Source organism: Bacillus rossius, chromosome 8, assembly GCF_032445375.1.
Source record: "Bacillus rossius redtenbacheri isolate Brsri chromosome 8, Brsri_v3, whole genome shotgun sequence".
NCBI classification, from domain to species: Eukaryota; Metazoa; Arthropoda; class Insecta; order Phasmatodea; family Bacillidae; genus Bacillus; species Bacillus rossius.
The window spans coordinates 40,596,798-40,619,047 of NC_086336.1; the positions used below are offsets into that span (position 1 = coordinate 40,596,798).

Below are 22,250 nucleotides of genomic sequence, written 5' to 3' on the forward strand. Positions count from 1 at the left end.
AGAACCACACGCCCTCCTTGGCCCCAGGCCAGCAGCACCAGGATGATGACGAAGGGGAAGGTAGACCACCTTGCCCACTCACCTTGAGGTTGACGAGCTGGCTCCACTCCGGGTAGAGGTAGAACCACACGCCCTCCTTGGCCCCAGGCAGCTCGAGGCCCCTGGCCAGCAGCACCAGGATGATGACGAAGGGGAAGGTAGACCACCTTGCCCACTCACCTTGAGGTTGGCGAGCTGGCTCCACTCCGGGTAGAGGTAGAACCACACGCCCTCCTTGGCCCCAGGCAGCTCGAGGCCCCTGGCTAGCAGCACCAGGATGATGACGAAGGGGAAGGTAGACCACCTTGCCCACACACCTTGAGGATGACGAGCTGGCTCCACTCCGGGTAGAGGTAGAACCACACGCCCTCCTTGGCCCCAGGCAGAGCGAGGCCCCTGGCCAGCAGCACCAGGATGATGACGAAGGGGAAGGTGGCGGTGAAGAAGACCTCCTTGCCCACACACCTTGAGGTTGGCGAGCTGGCTCCACTCCGGGTAGAGGTAGAACCACACGCCCTCCTTGGCCCCAGGCAGCTCGAGGCCCCTGGCCAGCAGCACCAGGATGATGACGAAGGGGAAGGTAGACCACCTTGCCCACTCACCTTGAGGTTGGCGAGCTGGCTCCACTCCGGGTAGAGGTAGAACCACACGCCCTCCTTGGCCCCGGGCAGCGCGAGGCCCCTGGCCAGCAGCACCAGGATGATGACGAAGGGGAAGGTAGACCACCTTGCCCACTCACCTTGAGGTTGACGAGCTGGCTCCACTCCGGGTAGAGGTAGAACCACACGCCTTCCTTGGCCCCAGGCAGAGCGAGGCCCCTGGCCAGCAGCACCAGGATGATGACGAAGGGGAAGGTAGACCACCTTGCCCACTCACCTTGAGGTTGACGAGCTGGCTCCACTCCGGGTAGAGGTAGAACCACACGCCCTCCTTGGCCCCAGGCAGAGCGAGGCCCCTGGCCAGCAGCACCAGGATGATGACGAAGGGGAAGGTGGCGGTGAAGAAGACCTCCTTGCCCACTCACCTTGAGGTTGGCGAGCTGGCTCCACTCCGGGTAGAGGTAGAACCACACGCCCTCCTTGGCCCCAGGCAGCTCGAGGCCCCTGGCCAGCAGCACCAGGATGATGACAAAGGGGAAGGTAGACCACCTTGCCCACTCACCTTGAGGTTGGCGAGCTGGCTCCACTCCGGGTAGAGGTAGAACCACACGCCCTCCTTGGCCCCAGGCAGCTCGAGGCCCCTGGCCAGCAGCACCAGGATGATGACGAAGGGGAAGGTAGACCACCTTGCCCACTCACCTTGAGGTTGGCGAGCTGGCTCCACTCCGGGTAGAGGTAGAACCACACGCCCTCCTTGGCCCCAGGCAGCTCGAGGCCCCTGGCCAGCAGCACCAGGATGATGACGAAGGGGAAGGTAGACCACCTTGCCCACTCACCTTGAGGTTGACGAGCTGGCTCCACTCCGGGTAGAGGTAGAACCACACGCCCTCCTTGGCCCCAGGCAGTTCAAGGCCCCTGGTCAGCAGCACCAGGATGATGACGAAGGGGAAGGTAGACCACCTTGCCCACTCACCTTGAGGTTGGCGAGCTGGCTCCACTCCGGGTAGAGGTAGAACCACACGCCCTCCTTGGCCCCAGGCAGCTCGAGGCCCCTGGCTAGCAGCACCAGGATGATGACGAAGGGGAAGGTAGACCACCTTGCCCACACACCTTGAGGTTGACGAGCTGGCTCCACTCCGGGTAGAGGTAGAACCACACGCCCTCCTTGGCCCCAGGCAGCGCGAGGCCCCTGGCCAGCAGCACCAGGATGATGACGAAGGGGAAGGTGGCGGTGAAGAAGACCTCCTTGCCCACACACCTTGAGGTTGGCGAGCTGGCTCCACTCCGGGTAGAGGTAGAACCACACGCCCTCCTTGGCCCCAGGCAGCTCGAGGCCCCTGGCCAGCAGCACCAGGATGATGACGAAGGGGAAGGTAGACCACCTTGCCCACACACCTTGAGGTTGGCGAGCTGGCTCCACTCCGGGTAGAGGTAGAACCACACGCCCTCCTTGGCCCCAGGTAGAGCGAGGCCCCTGGCCAGCAGCACCAGGATGATGACGAAGGGGAAGGTGGCGGTGAAGAAGACCTCCTTGCCCACTCACCTTGAGGTTGAAGAGCTGGCTTCACTCCGGGTAGAGGTAGAACCACACGCCCTCCTTGGCCCCAGGCAGCTCGAGGCCCCTGGCCAGCAGCACCAGGATGATGACGATGGGGAAGGTGGCGGTGAAGTAGACCACCTTGCCCACTCACCTTGAGGTTGACGAGCTGGCTCCACTCCGGGTAGAGGTAGAACCACACGCCCTCCTTGGCCCCAGGCAGCGCGAGGCCCCTGGCCAGCAGCACCAGGATGATGACGAAGGGGAAGGTGGCGGTGAAGAAGACCTCCTTGCCCACTCACCTTGAGGTTGAAGAGCTGGCTTCACTCCGGGTAGAGGTAGAACCACACGCCCTCCTTGGCCCCAGGCAGCTCGAGGCCCCTGGCCAGCAGCACCAGGATTATGACGATGGGGAAGGTGGCGGTGAAGTAGACCACCTTGCCCACTCACCTTGAGGTTGACGAGCCTGCTCCACTCCGGGTAGAGGTAGAACCACACGCCCTCCTTGGCCCCAGGCAGCTCGAGGCCCCTGGCCAGCAGCACCAGGATGATGACGAAGGGGAAGGTAGACCACCTTGCCCACTCACCTTGAGGTTGGCGAGCTGGCTCTACTCCGGGTAGAGGTAGAACCACACGCCCTCCTTGGCCCCAGGCAGCTCGAGGCCCCTGGCCAGCAGCACCAGGATGATGACGAAGGGGAAGGTGGCGGTGAAGAAGACCTCCTTGCCCACTCACCTTGAGGTTGGCGAGCTGGCTCCACTCCGGGTAGAGGTAGAACCACACGCCCTCCTTGGCCCCAGGCAGCTCGCGGCCCCTGGCCAGCAGCACCAGGATGATGACGAAGGGGAAGGTGGCGGTGAAGTAGACCACCTTGCCCACTCACCTTGAGGTTGGCGAGCTGGCTCCACTCCGGGTAGAGGTAAAACCACACGCCCTCCTTGGCCCCAGGCAGCTCGAGGCCCCTGGCCAGCAGCACCAGGATGATGAGGAAGGGGAAGGTGGCGGTGAAGTAGACCACCTTGCCCACTCACCTTGAGGTTGGCGAGCTGGCTCCACTCCGGGTAGAGGTAGAACCACACGCCCTCCTTGGCCCCAGGCAGCTCGAGGCCCCTGGCCAGCAGCACCAGGATGATGACGAAGGGGAAGGTAGACCACCTTGCCCACTTACCTTGAGGTTGGCGAGCTGGCTCCACTCCGGGTAGAGGTAGAACCACACGCCCTTCTTGGCCCCCGGCAGCTCGAGGCCCCTGGCCAGCAGCACCAGGATGATGGCGATGGGGAAGGTGGCGGTGAAAGTAGACCACCTTGCCCACTCACCTTGAGGTTGACGAGCTGGCTCCACTCCGGGTAGAGGTAGAACCACACGCCCTCCTTGGCCCCAGGCAGCTCGAGGCCCCTGGCCAGCAGCACCAGGATGATGACGATGGGGAAGGTGGCGGTGAAAGTAGACCACCTTGCCCACTCACCTTGAGGTTGACGAGCTGGCTCCTTTCCGGGTAGAGGTAGAAACACACGCCCTCCTTGGCCCCAGGCAGAGCGAGGCCCCTGGCCAGCAGCACCAGGATGATTACGATGGGGAAGGTGGCGGTGAAAGTAGACCACCTTGCCCACTCACCTTGAGGTTGACGAGCTGGCTCCACTCCGGGTAGAGGTAGAACCACACGCCCTCCTTGGCCCCAGGCAGCTCGAGGCCCCTGGCCAGCAGCACCAGGATGATGACGAAGGGGAAGGTAGACCACCTTGCCCACTCACCTTGAGGTTGACGAGCTGGCTCCACTCCGGGTAGAGGTAGAACCACACGCCCTCCTTGGCCCCGGGCAGAGCGAGGCCCCTGGCCAGCAGCACCAGGATGATGACGATGGGGAAGGTGGCGGTGAAAGAAGACCACCTTGCCCACTCACCTTGAGGTTGACGAGCTGGCTCCACTCCGGGTAGAGGTAGAACCATACGCCCTCCTTGGCCCCAGGCAGAGCGAGGCCCCTGGCCAGCAGCACCAGGATGATGACGATGGGGAAGGTGGCGGTGAAAGTAGACCACCTTGCCCAATCACCTTGAGGTTGGCGAGCTGGCTCCACTCCGGGTAGAGGTAGAACCACACGCCCTCCTTGGCCCCAGGCAGAGCAAGGCCCCTGGCCAGCAGCACCAGGATGATGACGATGGGGAAGGTGGCGGTGAAAGTAGACCACCTTGCCCACTCACCTTGAGGTTGACGAGCTGGCTCCACTCCGGGTAGAGGTAGAACCACACGCCCTCCTTGGCCCCAGGCAGCGCGAGGCCCCTGGCCAGCAGCACCAGGATGTTGACGAAGGGGAAGGTGGCGGTGAAGTAGACCACCTTGCCCACTCACCTTGAGGTTGGCGAGCTGGCTCCACTCCGGGTAGAGGTAGAACCACACGCCCTCCTTGGCCCCGGGCAGAGCGAGGCCCCTGGCCAGCAGCACCAGGATGATGACGATGGGGAAGGTGGCGGTGAAAGTAGACCACCTTGCCCACTCACCTTGAGGTTGACGAGCTGGCTCCACTCCGGGTAGAGGTAGAACCACACGCCCTCCTTGGCCCCGGGCAGAGCGAGGCCCCTGGCCAGCAGCACCAGGATGATGACGATGGGGAAGGTGGCGGTGAAAGTAGACCACCTTGCCCACTCACCTTGAGGTTGACGAGCTGGCTCCACTCCGGGTAGAGGTAGAACCACACGCCCTCCTTGGCCCCGGGCAGAGCGAGGCCCCTGGCCAGCAGCACCAGGATGATGACGATGGGGAAGGTGGCGGTGAAAGTAGACCACCTTGCCCACTCACCTTGAGGTTGACGAGCTGGCTCCACTCCGGGTAGAGGTAGAACCACACGCCCTCCTTGGCCCCGGGCAGAGCGAGGCCCCTGGCCAGCAGCACCAGGATGATGACGATGGGGAAGGTGGCGGTGAAAGTAGACCACCTTGCCCACTCACCTTGAGGTTGGCGAGCTGGCTCCACTATGGGTAGAGGTAGAACCACACGCCCTCTTTGGCCCCAGGCAGCTCGAGGCCCCTGGCCAGCAGCACCAGGATGATGACGAAGGGGAATGTAGACCACCTTGCCCACTCACCTTGAGGTTGGCGAGCTGGCTCCACTCCGGGTAGAGGTAGAACCACACGCCCTCCTTGGCCCCAGGCAGCTCGAGGCCCCTGGCCAGCAGCACCAGGGTGATGACGAAGGGGAAGGTAGACCACCTTGCCCACTCACCTTGAGGTTGGCGAGCTGGCTCCACTCCGGGTAGAGGTAGAACCACACGCCCTCCTTGGCCCCAGGCAGCGCAAGGGCCCTGGCCAGCAGCACCAGGATGATGACGAAGGGGAAGGTGGCGGTGAAGAAGACCTCCTTGCCCACACACCTTGAGGTTGGCGAGCTGGCTCCACTCCGGGTAGAGGTAGAACCACACGCCCTCCTTGGCCCCAGGCAGCTCGAGGCCCCTGGCCAGCAGCACCAGGATGATGACGAAGGGGAAGGTAGACCACCTTGCCCACTCACCTTGAGGTTGACGAGCTGGCTCCACTCCGGGTAGAGGTAGAACCACACGCCTTCCTTGGCCCCAGGCAGAGCGAGGCCCCTGGCCAGCAGCACCAGGATGATGACGAAGGGGAAGGTAGACCACCTTGCCCACTCACCTTGAGGTTGACGAGCTGGCTCCACTCCGGGTAGAGGTAGAACCACACGCCCTCCTTGGCCCCAGGCAGAGCGAGGCCCCTGGCCAGCAGCACCAGGATGATGACGAAGGGGAAGGTGGCGGTGAAGAAGACCTCCTTGCCCACTCACCTTGAGGTTGGCGAGCTGGCTCCACTCCGGGTAGAGGTAGAACCACACGCCCTCCTTGGCCCCAGGCAGCTCGAGGCCCCTGGCCAGCAGCACCAGGATGATGACGAAGGGGAAGGTAGACCACCTTGCCCACTCACCTTGAGGTTGGCGAGCTGGCTCCACTCCGGGTAGAGGTAGAACCACACGCCCTCCTTGGCCCCAGGCAGCTCGAGGCCCCTGGCCAGCAGCACCAGGATGATGACGAAGGGGAAGGTAGACCACCTTGCCCACTCACCTTGAGGTTGGCGAGCTGGCTCCACTCCGGGTAGAGGTAGAACCACACGCCCTCCTTGGCCCCAGGCAGCTCGAGGCCCCTGGCCAGCAGCACCAGGATGATGACGAAGGGGAAGGTAGACCACCTTGCCCACTCACCTTGAGGTTGGCGAGCTGGCTCCACTCCGGGTAGAGGTAGAACCACACGCCCCCCTTGGCCCCAGGCAGCTCGAGGCCCCTGGCTAGCAGCACCAGGATGATGACGAAGGGGAAGGTAGACCACCTTGCCCACACACCTTGAGGTTGACGAGCTGGCTCCACTCCGGGTAGAGGTAGAACCACACGCCCTCCTTGGCCCCAGGCAGCGCGAGGCCCCTGGCCAGCAGCACCAGGATGATGACGAAGGGGAAGGTGGCGGTGAAGAAGACCTCCTTGCCCACACACCTTGAGGTTGGCGAGCTGGCTCCACTCCGGGTAGAGGTAGAACCACACGCCCTCCTTGGCCCCAGGCAGCTCGAGGCCCCTGGCCAGCAGCACCAGGATGATGACGAAGGGGAAGGTAGACCACCTTGCCCACACACCTTGAGGTTGGCGAGCTGGCTCCACTCCGGGTAGAGGTAGAACCACACGCCCTCCTTGGCCCCAGGCAGCTCGAGGCCCCTGGCCAGCAGCACCAGGATGATGACGAAGGGGAAGGTGGCGGTGAAGAAGACCACCTTGCCCACACACCTTGAGGTTGGCGAGCTGGCTCCACTCCGGGTAGAGGTAGAACCACACGCCCTCCTTGGCCCCAGGCAGCGCGAGGCCCCTGGCCAGCAGCACCAGGATGATGACGAAGGGGAAGGTAGACCACCTTGCCCACTCACCTTGAGGTTGGCAAGCTGGCTCCACTCCGGGTAGAGGTAGAACCACACGCCCTCCTTGGCCCCAGGCAGCGCGAGGCCCCTGGCCAGCAGCACCAGGATGATGACGAAGGGGAAGGTGGCGGTGAAGAAGACCTCCTTGCCCACTCACCTTGAGGTTGGCGAGCTGGCTCCACTCCGGGTAGAGGTAGAACCACACGCCCTCCTTGGCCCCAGGCAGCTCGAGGCCCCTGGCCAGCAGCACCAGGATGATGACGATGGGGAAGGTGGCGGTGAAGTAGACCACCTTGCCCACTCACCTTGAGGTTGATGACGATGGGGAAGGTGGCGGTGAAAGTAGACCACCTTGCCCACTCACCTTGAGGTTGGCGAGCTGGCTCCACTCCGGGTAGAGGTAGAACCACACGCCCTCCTTGGCCCCAGGCAGCTCGAGGCCCCTGGCCAGCAGCACCAGGATGATGACGAAGGGGAAGGTGGCGGTGAAGTAGACCACCTTGCCCACTCACCTTGAGGTTGGCGAGCTGGCTCCACTCCGGGTAGAGGTAAAACCACACGCCCTCCTTGGCCCCAGACAGCTCGAGGCCCCTGGCCAGCAGCACCAGGATGATGAGGAAGGGGAAGGTGGCGGTGAAGTAGACCACCTTGCCCACTCACCTTGAGGTTGGCGAGCTGGCTCCACTCCGGGTAGAGGTAGAACCACACGCCCTCCTTGGCCCCAAGCAGCTCGAGGCCCCTGGCCAGCAGCACCAGGATGATGACGAAGGGGAAGGTAGACCACCTTGCCCACTCACCTTGAGGTTGGCGAGCTGGCTCCACTCCGGGTAGAGGTAGAACCACACGCCCTCCTTGGCCCCAGGGAGCTCGAGGCCCCTGGCCAGCAGCACCAGGATGATGACGATGGGGAAGGTGGCGGTGAAAGTAGACCACCTTGCCCACTCACCTTGAGGTTGACGAGCTGGCTCCACTCCGGGTAGAGGTAGAACCACACGCCCTCCTTGGCCCCAGGCAGCTCGAGGCCCCTGGCCAGCAGCACCAGGATGATGACGATGGGGAAGGTGGCGGTGAAAGTAGACCACCTTGCCCACTCACCTTGAGGTTGACGAGCTGGCTCCTTTCCGGGTAGAGGTAGAACCACACGCCCTCCTTGGCCCCAGGCAGAGCGAGGCCCCTGGCCAGCAGCACCAGGATGATGACGATGGGGAAGGTGGCGGTGAAAGTAGACCACCTTGCCCACTCACCTTGAGGTTGACGAGCTGGCTCCACTCCGGGTAGAGGTAGAACCACACGCCCTTCTTGGCCCCGGGCAGAGCGAGGCCCCTGGCCAGCAGCACCAGGATGATGACGATGGGGAAGGTCGCGGTGAAAGTAGACCACCTTGCCCACTCACCTTGAGGTTGACGAGCTGGCTCCACTCCGGGTAGAGGTAGAACCACACGCCCTTCTTGGCCCCAGGCAGAGCGAGGCCCCTGGCCAGCAGCACCACGATGATGACGAAGGGGAAGGTAGACCACCTTGCACACTCACCTTGAGGTTGGCGAGCTGGCTCCACTCCGGGTAGAGGTAGAACCACACGCCCTCCTTGGCCCCGGGCAGAGCGAGGCCCCTGGCCAGCAGCACCAGGATGATGACGATGGGGAAGGTGGCGGTGAAAGTAGACCACCTTGCCCACTCACCTTGAGGTTGACGAGCTGGCTCCACTCCGGGTAGAGGTAGAACCACACGCCCTTCTTGGCCCCGGGCAGCTCGAGGCCCCTGGCCAGCAGCACCAGGATGATGACGAAGGGGAAGGTAGACCACCTTTCCCACTCACCTTGAGGTTGGCGAGCTGGCTCCACTCCGGGTAGAGGTAGAACCACACGCCCTCCTTGGCCCCAGGCAGCTCGAGGCCCCTGGCCAGCAGCACCAGGATGATGACGAAGGGGAAGGTAGACCACCTTGCCCACTCACCTTGAGGTTGGCGAGCTGGCTCCACTCCGGGTAGAGGTAGAACCACACGCCCTCCTTGGCCCCAGGCAGCGCGAGGCCCCTGGCCAGCAGCACCAGGATGATGACGAAGGGGAAGGTAGACCACCTTGCCCACTCACCTTGAGGTTGGCGAGCTGGCTCCACTCCGGGTTGAGGTAGTACCACACGCCCTCCTTGGCCCCAGGCAGCTCGAGGCCCCTGGCCAGCAGCACCAGGATGATGACGAAGGGGAAGGTAGACCACCTTGCCCACTCACCTTGAGGTTGGCGAGCTGGCTCCACTCCGGGTAGAGGTAGTACCACACGCCCTCCTTGGCCCCAGGCAGCTCGAGGCCCCTGGCCAGCAGCACCAGGATGATGACGAAGGGGAAGGTAGACCACCTTGCACACTCACCTTGAGGTTGGCGAGCTGGCTCCACTCCGGGTAGAGGTAGAACCACACGCCCTCCTTGGCCCCGGGCAGAGCGAGGCCCCTGGCCAGCAGCACCAGGATGATGACGATGGGGAAGGTGGCGGTGAAAGTAGACCTCCTTTCCCACTCACCTTGAGGTTGACGAGCTGGCTCCACTCCGGGTAGAGGTAGAACCACACGCCCTCCTTGGCCCCAGGCAGCTCGAGGCCCCTGGCCAGCAGCACCAGGATGATGACGAAGGGGAAGGTAGACCACCTTGCTTACTCACCTTGAGGTTGGCGAGCTGGCTCCACTCCGGGTAGAGGTAGAACCACACGCCCTCCTTGGCCCCAGGCAGCGCGAGGCCCCTGGCCAGCAGCACCAGGATGATGACGAAGGGGAAGGTGGCGGTGAAGAAGACCTCCTTGCCCACACACCTTGAGGTTGGCGAGCTGGCTCCACTCCGGGTAGAGGTAGAACCGCACGCCCTCCTTGGCCCCAGGCAGCTCGAGGCCCCTGGCCAGCAGCACCAGGATGATGACGAAGGGGAAGGTGGCGGTGAAGAAGACCACCTTGCCCACACACCTTGAGGTTGACGAGCTGGCTCCACTCCGGGTAGAGGTAGAACCACACGCCCTCCTTGGCCCCGGGCAGAGCGAGGCCCCTGGCCAGCAGCACCAGGATGATGACGATGTGGAAGATGGCGGTGAAAGTAGACCACCTTGCCCACTCACCTTGAGGTTGGCGAGCTGGCTCCACTCCGGGTAGAGGTAGAACCACACGCCCTCCTTGGCCCCGGGCAGAGCGAGGCCCCTGGCCAGCAGCACCAGGATGATGACGATGGGGAAGGTGGCGGTGAAAGTAGACCACCTTGCCCACTCACCTTGAGGTTGACGAGCTGGCTCCACTCCGGGTAGAGGTAGAACCACACGCCCTCCTTGGCCCCAGGCAGCTCGAGGCCCCTGGCCAGCAGCACCAGGATGATGATGAAGGGGAAGGTAGACCACCTTGCCCACTCACCTTGAGGTTGGCGAGCTGGCTCCACTCCGGGTAGAGGTAGAACCACACGCCCTCCTTGGCCCCAGGCAGCGCGAGGCCCCTGGCCAGCAGCACCAGGATGATGACGAAGGGGAAGGTGGCGGTGAAGAAGACCTCCTTGCCCACTCACCTTGAGGTTGGCGAGCTGGCTCCACTCCGGGTAGAGGTAGAACCACACGCCCTCCTTGGCCCCAGGCAGCTCGAGGCCCCTGGCCAGCAGCACCAGGATGATGACGAAGGGGAAGGTAGACCACCTTGCCCACACACCTTGAGGTTGGCGAGCTGGCTCCACTCCGGGTAGAGGTAGAACCACACGCCCTCCTTGGCCCCAGGCAGCTCGAGGCCCCTGGCCAGCAGCACCAGGATGATGACGAAGGGGATGGTGGCGGTGAAGAAGACCACCTTGCCCACACACCTTGATGTTGGCGAGCTGGCTCCACTCCGGGTAGAGGTAGAACCACACGCCCTCCTTGGCCCCAGGCAGCGCGAGGCCCCTGGCCAGCAGCCCCAGGATGATGACGAAGGGGAAGGTGGCGGTGAAGAAGACCACCTTGCCCACACACCTTGAGGTTGGCGAGCTGGCTCCACTCCGGGTAGAGGTAGAACCACACGCCCTCCTTGGCCCCAGGTAGAGCGAGGCCCCTGGCCAGCAGCACCAGGATGATGACGAAGGGGAAGGTGGCGGTGAAGAAGACCACCTTGCCCACACACCTTGAGGTTGGCGAGCTGGCTCCACTCCGGGCAGAGGTAGAACCACACGCCCTCCTTGGCCCCAGGTAGAGCGAGGCCCCTGGCCAGCAGCACCAGGATGATGACGAAGGGGAAGGTGGCGGTGAAGAAGACCACCTTGCCCACTCACCTTGAGGTTGGCGAGCTGGCTCCACTGCGGGTAGAGGTAGAACCACACGCCCTCCTTGGCCCCAGGCAGCGCGAGGCCCCTGGCCAGCAGCACCAGGATGATGACGAAGGGGAAGGTGGCGGTGAAGAAGACCTCCTTGCCCACACACCTTGAGGTTGGCGAGCTGGCTCCACTCCGGGTAGAGGTAGAACCACACGCCCTCCTTGGCCCCAGGTAGAGCGAGGCCCCTGGCCAGCAGCACCAGGATGATGACGAAGGGGAAGGTGGCGGTGAAGTAGACCACCTTGCCCACGGACCGGACGCTGTTCATGATGCACAGGAAGATCACGACCCAGCTGACCACGTCGCAGACCAGCAGTTGCCACACGATCTGGCCGGGGTTTCCGATACCGTCCGAGATCTGCAGGATCTTGTTGCTGGCGGAAAGGATTCCCGCTCCAAGTCAGCGTATTCAGGATTGACTTCTGGGAGGGGCACCCAAGTATGAATAACCCTTACCATATTAAATTTGGGATACTAATAGATACTAGATACTAATAACAGAGTCTAGGTGTTAGATCCATATTAAGTATTAGTTGTACATGTTATATCCAATACATAATAACGCAACATAGATAGGCTGAATTTTTAATTTTTCTGGTGCACGCATTTTAATATGACTACCATTGATAAAAACTACATTTAAAATAGAAGTTTAAATTAAATATGTTACTATATCATACCTCAATTATTTTAAGAAAAACATGGATAGTACATATAATAATCATTAACAAATATTATTGGCTTCTGTGCAGTATAGAAGTGTCCATAACTGTAGTATCGATATTTTTTTTAGCTCTCGCGCAATCGCTGAATAGATAAAAATTAATAAAAAGGCTTGTGGAAATAACAAATTTTGAATCAATAATTTAACCATAAATGTTTCTGCTATTGATAATTATGATCCTGAAATTTATTTTTGATGACAGACAAAAGTATTAATTCACGCTCGATGTCAGAAAGTTGGTATTTTTTGAGTACCAAGGCTATGCTTGGTTGGTGCGTCGAACACCATTGGTCTCACACGCCATTCTTATCGCCAACACTTTCATTCAAAGACCTTTCTCCAAAATCTATCGATAGCTATTTTGCGTTTTTATGTTTCGTCAAAAATTTTGTCCTGGCTCACTGCATGATGACTTTTTTTTAATGATTCTTCCTAGGAAGTTCCTTTCAAGTTGTTGGACAATCTTTTCTCTAATATAAATTAAAACTAAGTGTGCTTGGGAAGGGTCTAGGTAGGGAAGAATTTAAGTGCGTCTCAGTCCGATAACTATATACTTAATCATGTACGATTTTAGCCTTGCAGGAGTGGTAGCATGCATCATGTGCTAGGAGGTGATTGGCCAGCCATGGCAGAGGATTGATGACATGACTAACTCACCTAGACTAAAACTAGACAAGTTGGGTTCAGTTAAAACCTGCATAGGCACAGGGAAACCTTGAGCTCTTGCATGCTTGGTGCAAAAAACAAACATTATTCAAGCAAACAGGATACAGAAGGATGGTTCAGAAAGAAGAGTTACTGGGGCAGAAGGAAACTACCGAACAAGGGCCGGGAACTTGGACATTGCTGTCCGCATTGAATAATGAGCAATTCTGTTTTTTTGTTGGGGCGACTTTTGCTGTTGAGCAAACTTTTAGAATTAGCTTTTAAACAGCTGTGGCTTGTTTTGCTTACCAGTTGCCAACCAGGGTGACTTGCACTTTAGAATATATACCCACTCCATAGACTACTACACTTTGAAGAAAGTGGCTTTGCGACGTGAACGTGTAGTCCACCCTGAGAATGAGCTAGGAAAAAATTTAAGTTGGTATTTCTTTTATGCAAGATGCACTAATACCTCGGAATTATGCTGCAATAAATTAATTTAAATGAATGATATAACAAACAACCACTTGGTCGGTTAATATGTACCTCCATGGCAAAAAAGAAGATTAATTTCATTTTATTTTTGCTAGAATTTTGGGTTGTACCTGTGTTTAAAACGGAAAGTTATTCTCCAACGTCTCAATCAATGTTGTAGTAGCTGTCTTATTCAGTATAACAGGCTGCATAGTTCCCCTGCCTTTGCATAAATCAAACTTAATAGGAAACTGCTACAAAATATATATGCTCAGGGAAGTAACTTTGAGTAATATAATGGTAATTCAAAAGAGGAAAACGTGCTACCCTTGATTTATTTAGTGATTAAAATAATTTACCTTATGATTGTAAAATAACGCGACAAATATACTTACTGGAAGAATTCATCTGCAGGAGTCTTCATTTTGCGCGTCATATTCATAGCTTGTGAACTGGCGTTGCTTTGGACGGAACCTAACTGAAGAATGAAACAAATAAGTTATCCTGATAAACATTAACATGAAATATAAAATATACTTAATAGTAAAATTTTAATACCAAGCAGAATAACACAACAAAAAGTTTCTTTGGACGTATTTGAAACTTGAACCTAAGCATAATTGGTCATCCAACATCTGTGTGACTGGCATAACATATTAATTTTCTTCTTTAAGTGGTAAGTATTTCATGTGACAGCTACTCAGCACGTGAGGCTACACGATATCTATGTCTCCCACTCTGTAAATGACATGTTTTTTTTCAGTTCTGTAAGGTTAGTTTTTTTTTTATTTCTTCACGCGTGTTACGGTATATATGTTTATATTTTGGAATTTTCTTTCAATAATAAAGCCATGTGTAACTGGGCGTGCGTCCATTAAGAGTAGCGACGCGAGGCCCGACCAGGGCTCACCTGGGCTGAGGAGGCCCGAGTGGTCGCTACCAGGCGGCCAGTCGGGAAGAACAGTTCCGGCCACTCAGCGCGGCCACGGGGTAGAGACTCTGACCGCCAAGACTGAACATGGTTTTTGAAGTAGTTTCGGGAGCACCCGCTAGATTGTAGCTTTTATAATCCATTACTAACATAGCTGCATTTATTGTGGGAAGTAGCAAATCACTGAAAATCAATCCTCTTTATTTTGGTAGCCGCATATTTTGTGGTGTGAAATACTAGAAATAGTGCATCTACTACTCGTTTATATGGAACATGATTTTTCTGTAACAAAACAGAATTCACTTTTTTTTTGCTCAGTTTAAATCTCTTCTACTAAGCATTTAGTCGTCAAGTATTTAAATTAACATTATAAAACTTACACTTTGGGCTCCCAATTATTCTTGTCAATATTATGATGGTTTTCTCCGTGTGCTCCCGATTATTCATGCCATTATTTGATGTTTTTTTCCGTGTACTTGCGATTATTCTTGTCAATATTTTGATGGATTTTTTCCATGTGCTTACGATTATTCCTGTGGTTCTTCCAAGTGCTTCTGGTTGTTTCTGAGAAACCGATCTCTCCGTGAAGGAGTTTTACTCTTAACGAGACATGTCATTTTATTCTGAGTTAAATTTAATTCATTGAATTTTTGATACTAAATCATCACTTGTAATATTTTTATCAGGTGGAATTCAAACGACAATACCATTACTCAGTCATATATAATAATAAGCTCTGAGACATCTGAAAATCACTAAAAAGCAAGACGAACTTCCTTGTCCTTGGTGTCTAGCGAAGCCTTCAATCTTTTGCGATCGTTAGTGAGCATCCCAAATCCAACATAAAATAAATAAATAAATTATGACTCAACACAACAAGTGACGACAAATCATGCCAATAATCGGGACTACTTGTAACAAGTTTTTTGCTTGAGATAACTTAACTCTCGCTGATGAAATATTAAAAATGTTCTATTTAAGTAAAGGATCTAATTTATAACTCTCAGTTTGCATCTGGCATTAGTCTCAGTAACTAATATGGATCCCGATTCGTTGTCTGTCACTGTATCGAAAGGACACAGGTGTAATTATTGTAGCAAAGAATTCATCTTGAGAAAGAATGTAAGACAACACGAGAAGAATGATTGTATTAAAAATCCACTACGCAATATGATAAGATGTGCTCGATGTAGCAAGTCGTTTACGCGAAGAGAGAGCTTAAAAAGACATGATAGAACTTGTAACGCTAAGCCTTCGTACGAGCTAGAGGTCAACGATGGATCTACTAGTCTAAAGAAGAGTGATCTGCATTACGTCAATAAGTTTCCTTGCCTTGAAAGAGATTATGTTCATGGCTCTTCCGATCTCGACAAAGAACTTAAATTGAATGACGTTGATGATTTATGGAAGAATAAAGACAATAGAAGAATCCTTAACGTGAAAAGTGTGAATACATTCAAGCCGAATTCAAGTAGATCTTTCCTACTTTATAAAATTGGCGGACTCCTAAAAAGGAAGCATGAAGACGATGAAGAAGCTTTGACATCAACGATACCGAATTCTTACAGTAATCTGGGTGAAGTCAATGCCTTCTACGGTGATGGCGACAGTGACTCTGAGGCTGATGACAAATGCAAAGACTGTGATGAAGCACCTAAAGCTGACAAGATCGAGGACTGTGACGATGTCCTGAGACCGAAACGATGGAAACGTCGTAATAAAATAAATTATCCTGATCAAGCTATTCATGAACACTGGCTCGATGACGAAAGTTACCTTGAGGTTGGTGTTAAAACGGAAGACACCAGAGATCATAATATGTATTATAAACATGCAGGGAAGATGAACATAGCAGAAGAGATTGATTATATGTAATGTGAAGATCCTAACATATTAGTTGATCGCCTGAGACTGTTGGTGGCATCTGTTCGTAGAGGAAACTACTCGCATATCGACGAAGTATCGTCCATACTTAAAGAACTGCGGAAAGCTGGCTACATACAATAATCATTTGTTTAACTGTCATGCGTGTACTATTGAAAAATAAATGAATTATTTATATTAAAAAAAGTATTTTTATTTCTTGTAAACTGAATTCAAACTACTGCTACCTCTTCGTTTATTGTGCTTCCAATTGCGCTTCCTTTTGTTGATTGTGCTTCCGATTGTGCTTCCATTTCTATGATTGTGCTTCCGATTGTGCGTCCTTTTCTATGATTGTGCTTCATTTTCGTTGAATGTGCTTCCAAATGTGCTTCCTTTTTGTTGATTGTGTTCCAAATGTGCTTCCTTTTTGTTGATTGTGCTTCCAAATGTGCTTCCTTTTTGTTGATTGTGCTTCCGATTGTGCGTCCTTTTCTATGAATGTGGTTCCGATTGTGCTTCCTTTTTGTTGAATGATCTTCCAAATGTGCTTCCTTTTGTTGATTGTGCTTCCGATTGTGCGTCCTTTTCTATGATTGTGCTTCCAAATGTGCTTCCTTTTTGTTAATTGTGCTTTCAAATGTGCTTCCTTTTTGTTGATTGTGCTTCCGATTGTGCGTCATTTTCTATGAATGTGCTTCCGTTTTCGTTGAATGTGTGTCCTATTGTGCTTCCATTATGTTGAATGTGCTTCCGATTGTGCTTCCGTTTCATTGATTGTGCGTAGTAAAATCTGTAGTGACTGAATATTTACTTGTTCAAAACCTCTTGGTGTTGCTAAAATATTTTTCAAGGTCTCTTGGTCCTTTAGTATGTATAAAGAATTTCACGATGGTCTAATCTTTATATATATATTTCTTGTGTGCGTGTGTATGTCACTGAACTCCTCCTAGACGGCTGGACCGATTTTGATGAAATTTTGTGTGTGAGTTCACGGGGATTCGAGGATGGTTTAGATTCACAATTGGATATTTTATCTCGATTCTGAGTTAAGAAAAACTAAAAAAACACGCTTTAAAAGCAAAAATTGCAACGCATTATTAGAAGCCATTAAGTTTTGCTTTTGTAAGGAACTAAGCAGAGAGTAAGAAAAAAATAAAGATCCTGACAGTTTATAGTGTCGCCATATTTGTTTCATTTTTCAATACCCTTTTTGTATATTACAATTTAAATTGCAGAAAAAAATCATGTTTCATAGCCACACAAATAGTAAGGATGGTTTAGATTCACAATTGGATATTTTATCTCGATTATGAGTTAAGAAAAACTAAAAAAACACGCTTTAAAAGCAAAAATTTCAACGCATTATTAGAAGCCATTAAGTTTTGCTATTGTAGGGAACTAAGTAGAGAGTAAGAAAAAAATAAAGATCCTGACAGTTTATGGTATTGCCATATTTGTTTCAATTTTCAATACCCTTTTTGTTTATTACAATTTAAATTGCAGAAAAAAATCATGTTTCATAGCCACACAAATAGTGAGTGTGTGTCATTTCTCTATGTCCACGAGGTCTCGCCGCGTCAATTTTCTCCTTGGAGCGAACCCGTCCGCTTAATTAAATAAACAGCTTTTATCGTTGAATGATTTCATGATTTATTTAATGAAAATATGCTCTCATAAAAAAATTAGTTAGATAGACATTCAATAGGTGTCTTTCTCGCACTCTCTCTCTCTCTCTCTCTCTCTCTCTCTGAAATGTATGTAGCTTGCTCGCGGGTCAGTAATACAGATAATCTTTACATTCTAGCTCAAGACGGAAAAAACAGTAAATGTGGTTTACAAAGACATTTTATGAAGTGTCTTCCCGTCATTACATTTGAAAGTAGAAACATATTTACTCAAAATTTAGGTAGTAACATATTTTTATTGCAAAGACTGAAATAGAGGTGAGAAAAATTATCATTTGTGAACATAAGAAAACTACTACAACTGTATCAACTGTTATGTTATAATGTTTAAATTTCTAAATGGTGCAAGATAATACAAAATTCCATGCGGAAAAAGTCGTGGGCAGCAGATACGTATAGTTATAGGTGTGGGGCTATGCATGCTGATTTTTCATATACTGCATGGATGCGAACATGTAAGAATAATCTATCTATCTTACTATAATAAAACAGTACTTTTTCTGTCTGTCTATCTGTTTGTACGCGATTTTGATGAAATTTTGTGTGTGAGTTCACGGGGATTCGAGGATGGTTTAGATTCACAATTTGATATTTTATCTCGATTCTGAGTTAAGAAAAACTAAAAAAAAAACACGTTTTAAAAGCAAAAAAACTAAGCATTGTTGATAATTAGCCTCCATGGCAACGGGCTTTTGCATTGTTGTTGCCTTCTGCGTAACCATGGGAAAGGTTTTTGGTAACGGCAGTGGCGTATAATGTATAATGAGAAGATACAAAATGTCCAGCGTATAAATACTTACCACCATATCCATATCTCACAAAAAGTACATTTGGGCAGGACAATGTCTGTCGGGTCCGCTAGAAAGATATATAGAGAGATAGAGATATAAATAGAAAGATAGAGAGAGTTATAGAGATATACATAGAGAGATAGAGAATTAGAGAGATAAAGAAAGATGCTTAGTATACGTTTAAAAAATTACAAAAAAAAAAAAAAATTGATTGAGGCATTGCAACGCATGCCGGGCATTATCTAGTTGACTGTAATTATCTAACGACGAAGAAGTTCACGAGGTCCGGAAATGACTAGCCTATACGTCTGATATTGTGCATGACTCGGTCTCGAGGTCCGGAGACGCTTGGCCTATATGTATGGCTTTGTACATGAACGGTTTAGAGGTTATTCAGATTATCGAAAAACTAGACTTACATGTTAGGTAATGCGACTATTTAATTTGTCGGACAAGTATATTGTCTTGAGTTTTATTTTTGTAGAGTGAATGATTAATAAACTCCGCGAAAGGTAATGGAAAACAGAATCAAAAATTTATTTAATATTTAGTTACCCTTGTCACTGGTCAAGTATCGAACCAAGGACAGGAACTGATCAAATCAATTTGTAGATTGATTGTAATTTTTTTTGGTGAATTTTGGAATCTTTCCCGAATTTCTAGCTAAATAATTACACGATTCCAAGATGGTGTCCAAATGTCAAGTTGTTGGGCACCTTAGTAATAATAAATGATTACTGCACTCTAGCGGGTTAGAATAAAACTAGCATGATGGTAATGCACTCTATAAGACGAGTACACACACAAGATGGTGTCCTCCAGCAGATGAAAACAAGATGGTGGCAATGTCCTCTAGCAGGTGGTAGCTACTGGTAGCATGTACTGAACACAAAATGTCGGATCCATGATGGTCGTCAAGGTCAAGGTCAAATGTCATGGTCAAGGTCAAGTTTCAAGGTCAAGGTCAATTTTCAAGGTAAAGGTCAAATTTCATGGTCAAGTTCAAAATTAAAGGTCAAGGTCAAAGTTTAAGGTGAAGGTCAAAGTTATATGCCAACATTCGAGGTCAAAGGTATGGTGAACAGAAAATCATACTACATGGCATCAGCACACTCTAGCAGAAGAAAACAAGATGGTGGCCTCCAGCAGACGAAGGCAAGATGGCGGACATGACATTATACCAGCTGACGAAATATACCTTGTTATTGGTGGTGGTAGGTCAGTCTGTAGGTTGCTTCCGTGGAGGAAGGATATGTAGTTTTTTTATTTTTTTCTCTTACCGGTTTCGAACCAAGGACAGGAATCAATCTAATCAATCAGTATTCTAATAAGTTAATTATTTGATGAATTTTTAACTTTTTTCATTAAATTCGGATAGTAAATAAAGATTTTCGAGATGGCATCTGTAACGATAATGATACAGTGGTGACATAATTAAAAATTTCGGGTGTAATGTAAGACATTTTTATTACTTTTTATTGATATTTTTTAAATACATTAATTAATTACTGATTTATTCGCTGGGAATCGAACCAAGGACCGAAATCGTTTAAATAACTAAACATTTGAAGTTAACAATTTTTAAAATAATTAAATTTTTTTTTTTGGATTTTCTAGCATTGAAACTAAGGATTTTCAAGATGGTGTTCGTAACGACATGTGCAACGATTTTTTTTAAAGAATTTTATTAACAAATTATTTATTTATTTTATAAATTTTAAAACTTTTTTCATTAAAATCGGATAATAAACAAAGATTTCCAAGATGGCGGACATGACGTCATACTAGCTGACGATATATATACCTTGACATAAGTGGTGGGAGGCCAGCGACTTCCGTGGAGGAATGATCGGTCATCGTCATTTTTTTTTTGCCCTCACCGGGTTTGTACCGAGGACTCCGAGCTCCATGACGTGTGTTCTTTTTTATAATTTTAAAAAATATTTTTTATTAAATTTTTAGTATTAAATTGGATTGATTAATTTTTTTATAAATTTTAAAATTTCCCCCAATTTTCTAACATCAAAATTACGGATTTTCAAGATGGCGGCCGTAACGGAAATCGCAACATTTGTTTTTTAAATATTTCAAATAAAATTTTAATTATTTATTTTTTTATAAATTTTAAAATTTTTCATTAAAATTCGATAATAAATAAAGAATTTCAAGATGGCGGCCATGCTGGAAATTGCAACAATGACGTCATCATTAAAAATGGCGGAACGTTCTAGGTCAAAGGTCAAGGTCATCCAAGATGGCCGCCGTGACGTCATAATCCAAGATGGCGCTCGGCACCAGGCACCACACCCAGAACCCAGTGCCCGGAGTCCCTTTTCTATACTACTACTACACCGTGTCCGCGTCGTAGCAGAGTCCGGGGAGTGACCTTGAAGCACAGCTGGGTGTTCCAGGGGTTGTCGCAGTCCTCCCACGGCAGCTCGCTGCGCAGGCACATGGCGAGGAAGTAGAGCGGGTAGGACAGGATCACGCTGTAGTAGGTGCTGCACACGAAGTTCACCACCAGGATGGCGTAGCCCGCGCCTGGAACACGGCAAGCAGGGAGTCATAGAAGTGCGACTCTATCTGTTGGGTGGGCACGTAACTAATACAAAAATAAAACTCGGAATAGTGGTTCAAAACACAAAGTTTTACTTAAATAATGCTAATTAAACTACTTGACGACTAATTGCTTAATAAAAGTGATTAAAACTGTCCGAAAAACACTTAATGATGTTTTGAAACAAAAAAAGTTCATGTAACATATAAATGAAAACTTCTTTAGCCGCGTTGAGCGATTTTTGGTAGGGGCAAAACTTATGGGTTCGCGTCACGACATGCTAGTGACGTGTTGCGCCAGACTGGCGAATCGCAGCGGCCTGTGTACATGTATACTGTACGCATATATATACTAATACATTGTATATACTCAACTGTACCATGTGCGTGTTGGACTCTTTTTTGGATGGGTAAAATCTTCTGAGTTCGCATCACCGACATGCTGTAGTAGCAGTAAGTGAAGTTAATTTCACCACGTGAATAAATGACCTAGGTCTGACATCACTGGTAAGTCGGATTTTTACGTAATTTTTACATATCACTGACATCTGTTGTGACTAAAAAATGATGTAAGGATAAATTATATCATGCTGACATCGTACTGATATAATACCAAAATCATTTTCTTACGTACATTTGACGTAGAAATTATGTCATATTACACATTTAAAAACAAAGTTTTAAGTTTTAACTTCTGTTGACAGTCCCCATGGCTGGATATATATATATATATATATATATATATATATATATATATATATATATATATATATAGCTGTCTTATCGTGCCTGCGGTTATATTAATGTGATTCCAGCATTAAACTCATAGAACCTGGTTTCTGGTTGGTTCACATGGTGATTAGTTCTACGAAGATTGTTTGTTTTTCCCCCTTAAATCAGTCTTAACTTCATATCGTTCCAGACCACCAATAGAAATTGCACCAAACATTTTTTTGACACTGCTGCCGCCTGTTGCCGCAGATTGAAAACGTATGAACCACAAAGAAAGATAAATAATAAGTGAATAATCAGTGCTATAACTAACGCCCTTATTTTCTTTGGAAATTCAATAATTGTGCGGTATTTAGAGGCAACCTAACAACCGAAAAAAAAAAAAAATCGAAAGTAAATGTTGGCAACTGATTTTTTGTGATCGTTCTTTAATGGGAATATTAAATATATTATGTTTTATATTATTTATTTAGTA

At 50.4% G+C, this 22,250-nt stretch overlaps 1 protein-coding gene across 1 annotated transcript in view; it reads right to left on the bottom strand.

The window, feature by feature from the left end:
• LOC134535311 (sodium- and chloride-dependent glycine transporter 1) overlaps window positions 1-22,250 on the bottom strand; it is an 80,679-nt gene that overhangs the window by 33,133 nt on the left and 25,296 nt on the right. The window contains exons 4-6 of the mRNA XM_063374379.1: window positions 20,874-21,028; window positions 13,610-13,692; window positions 11,478-11,745 (exon numbers count right to left, since the gene is read on the bottom strand). Coding sequence (XP_063230449.1) covers window positions 11,478-11,745; window positions 13,610-13,692; window positions 20,874-21,028 — 506 coding nt within the window. The remainder of the gene's footprint in view (window positions 1-11,477; window positions 11,746-13,609; window positions 13,693-20,873; window positions 21,029-22,250) is intronic.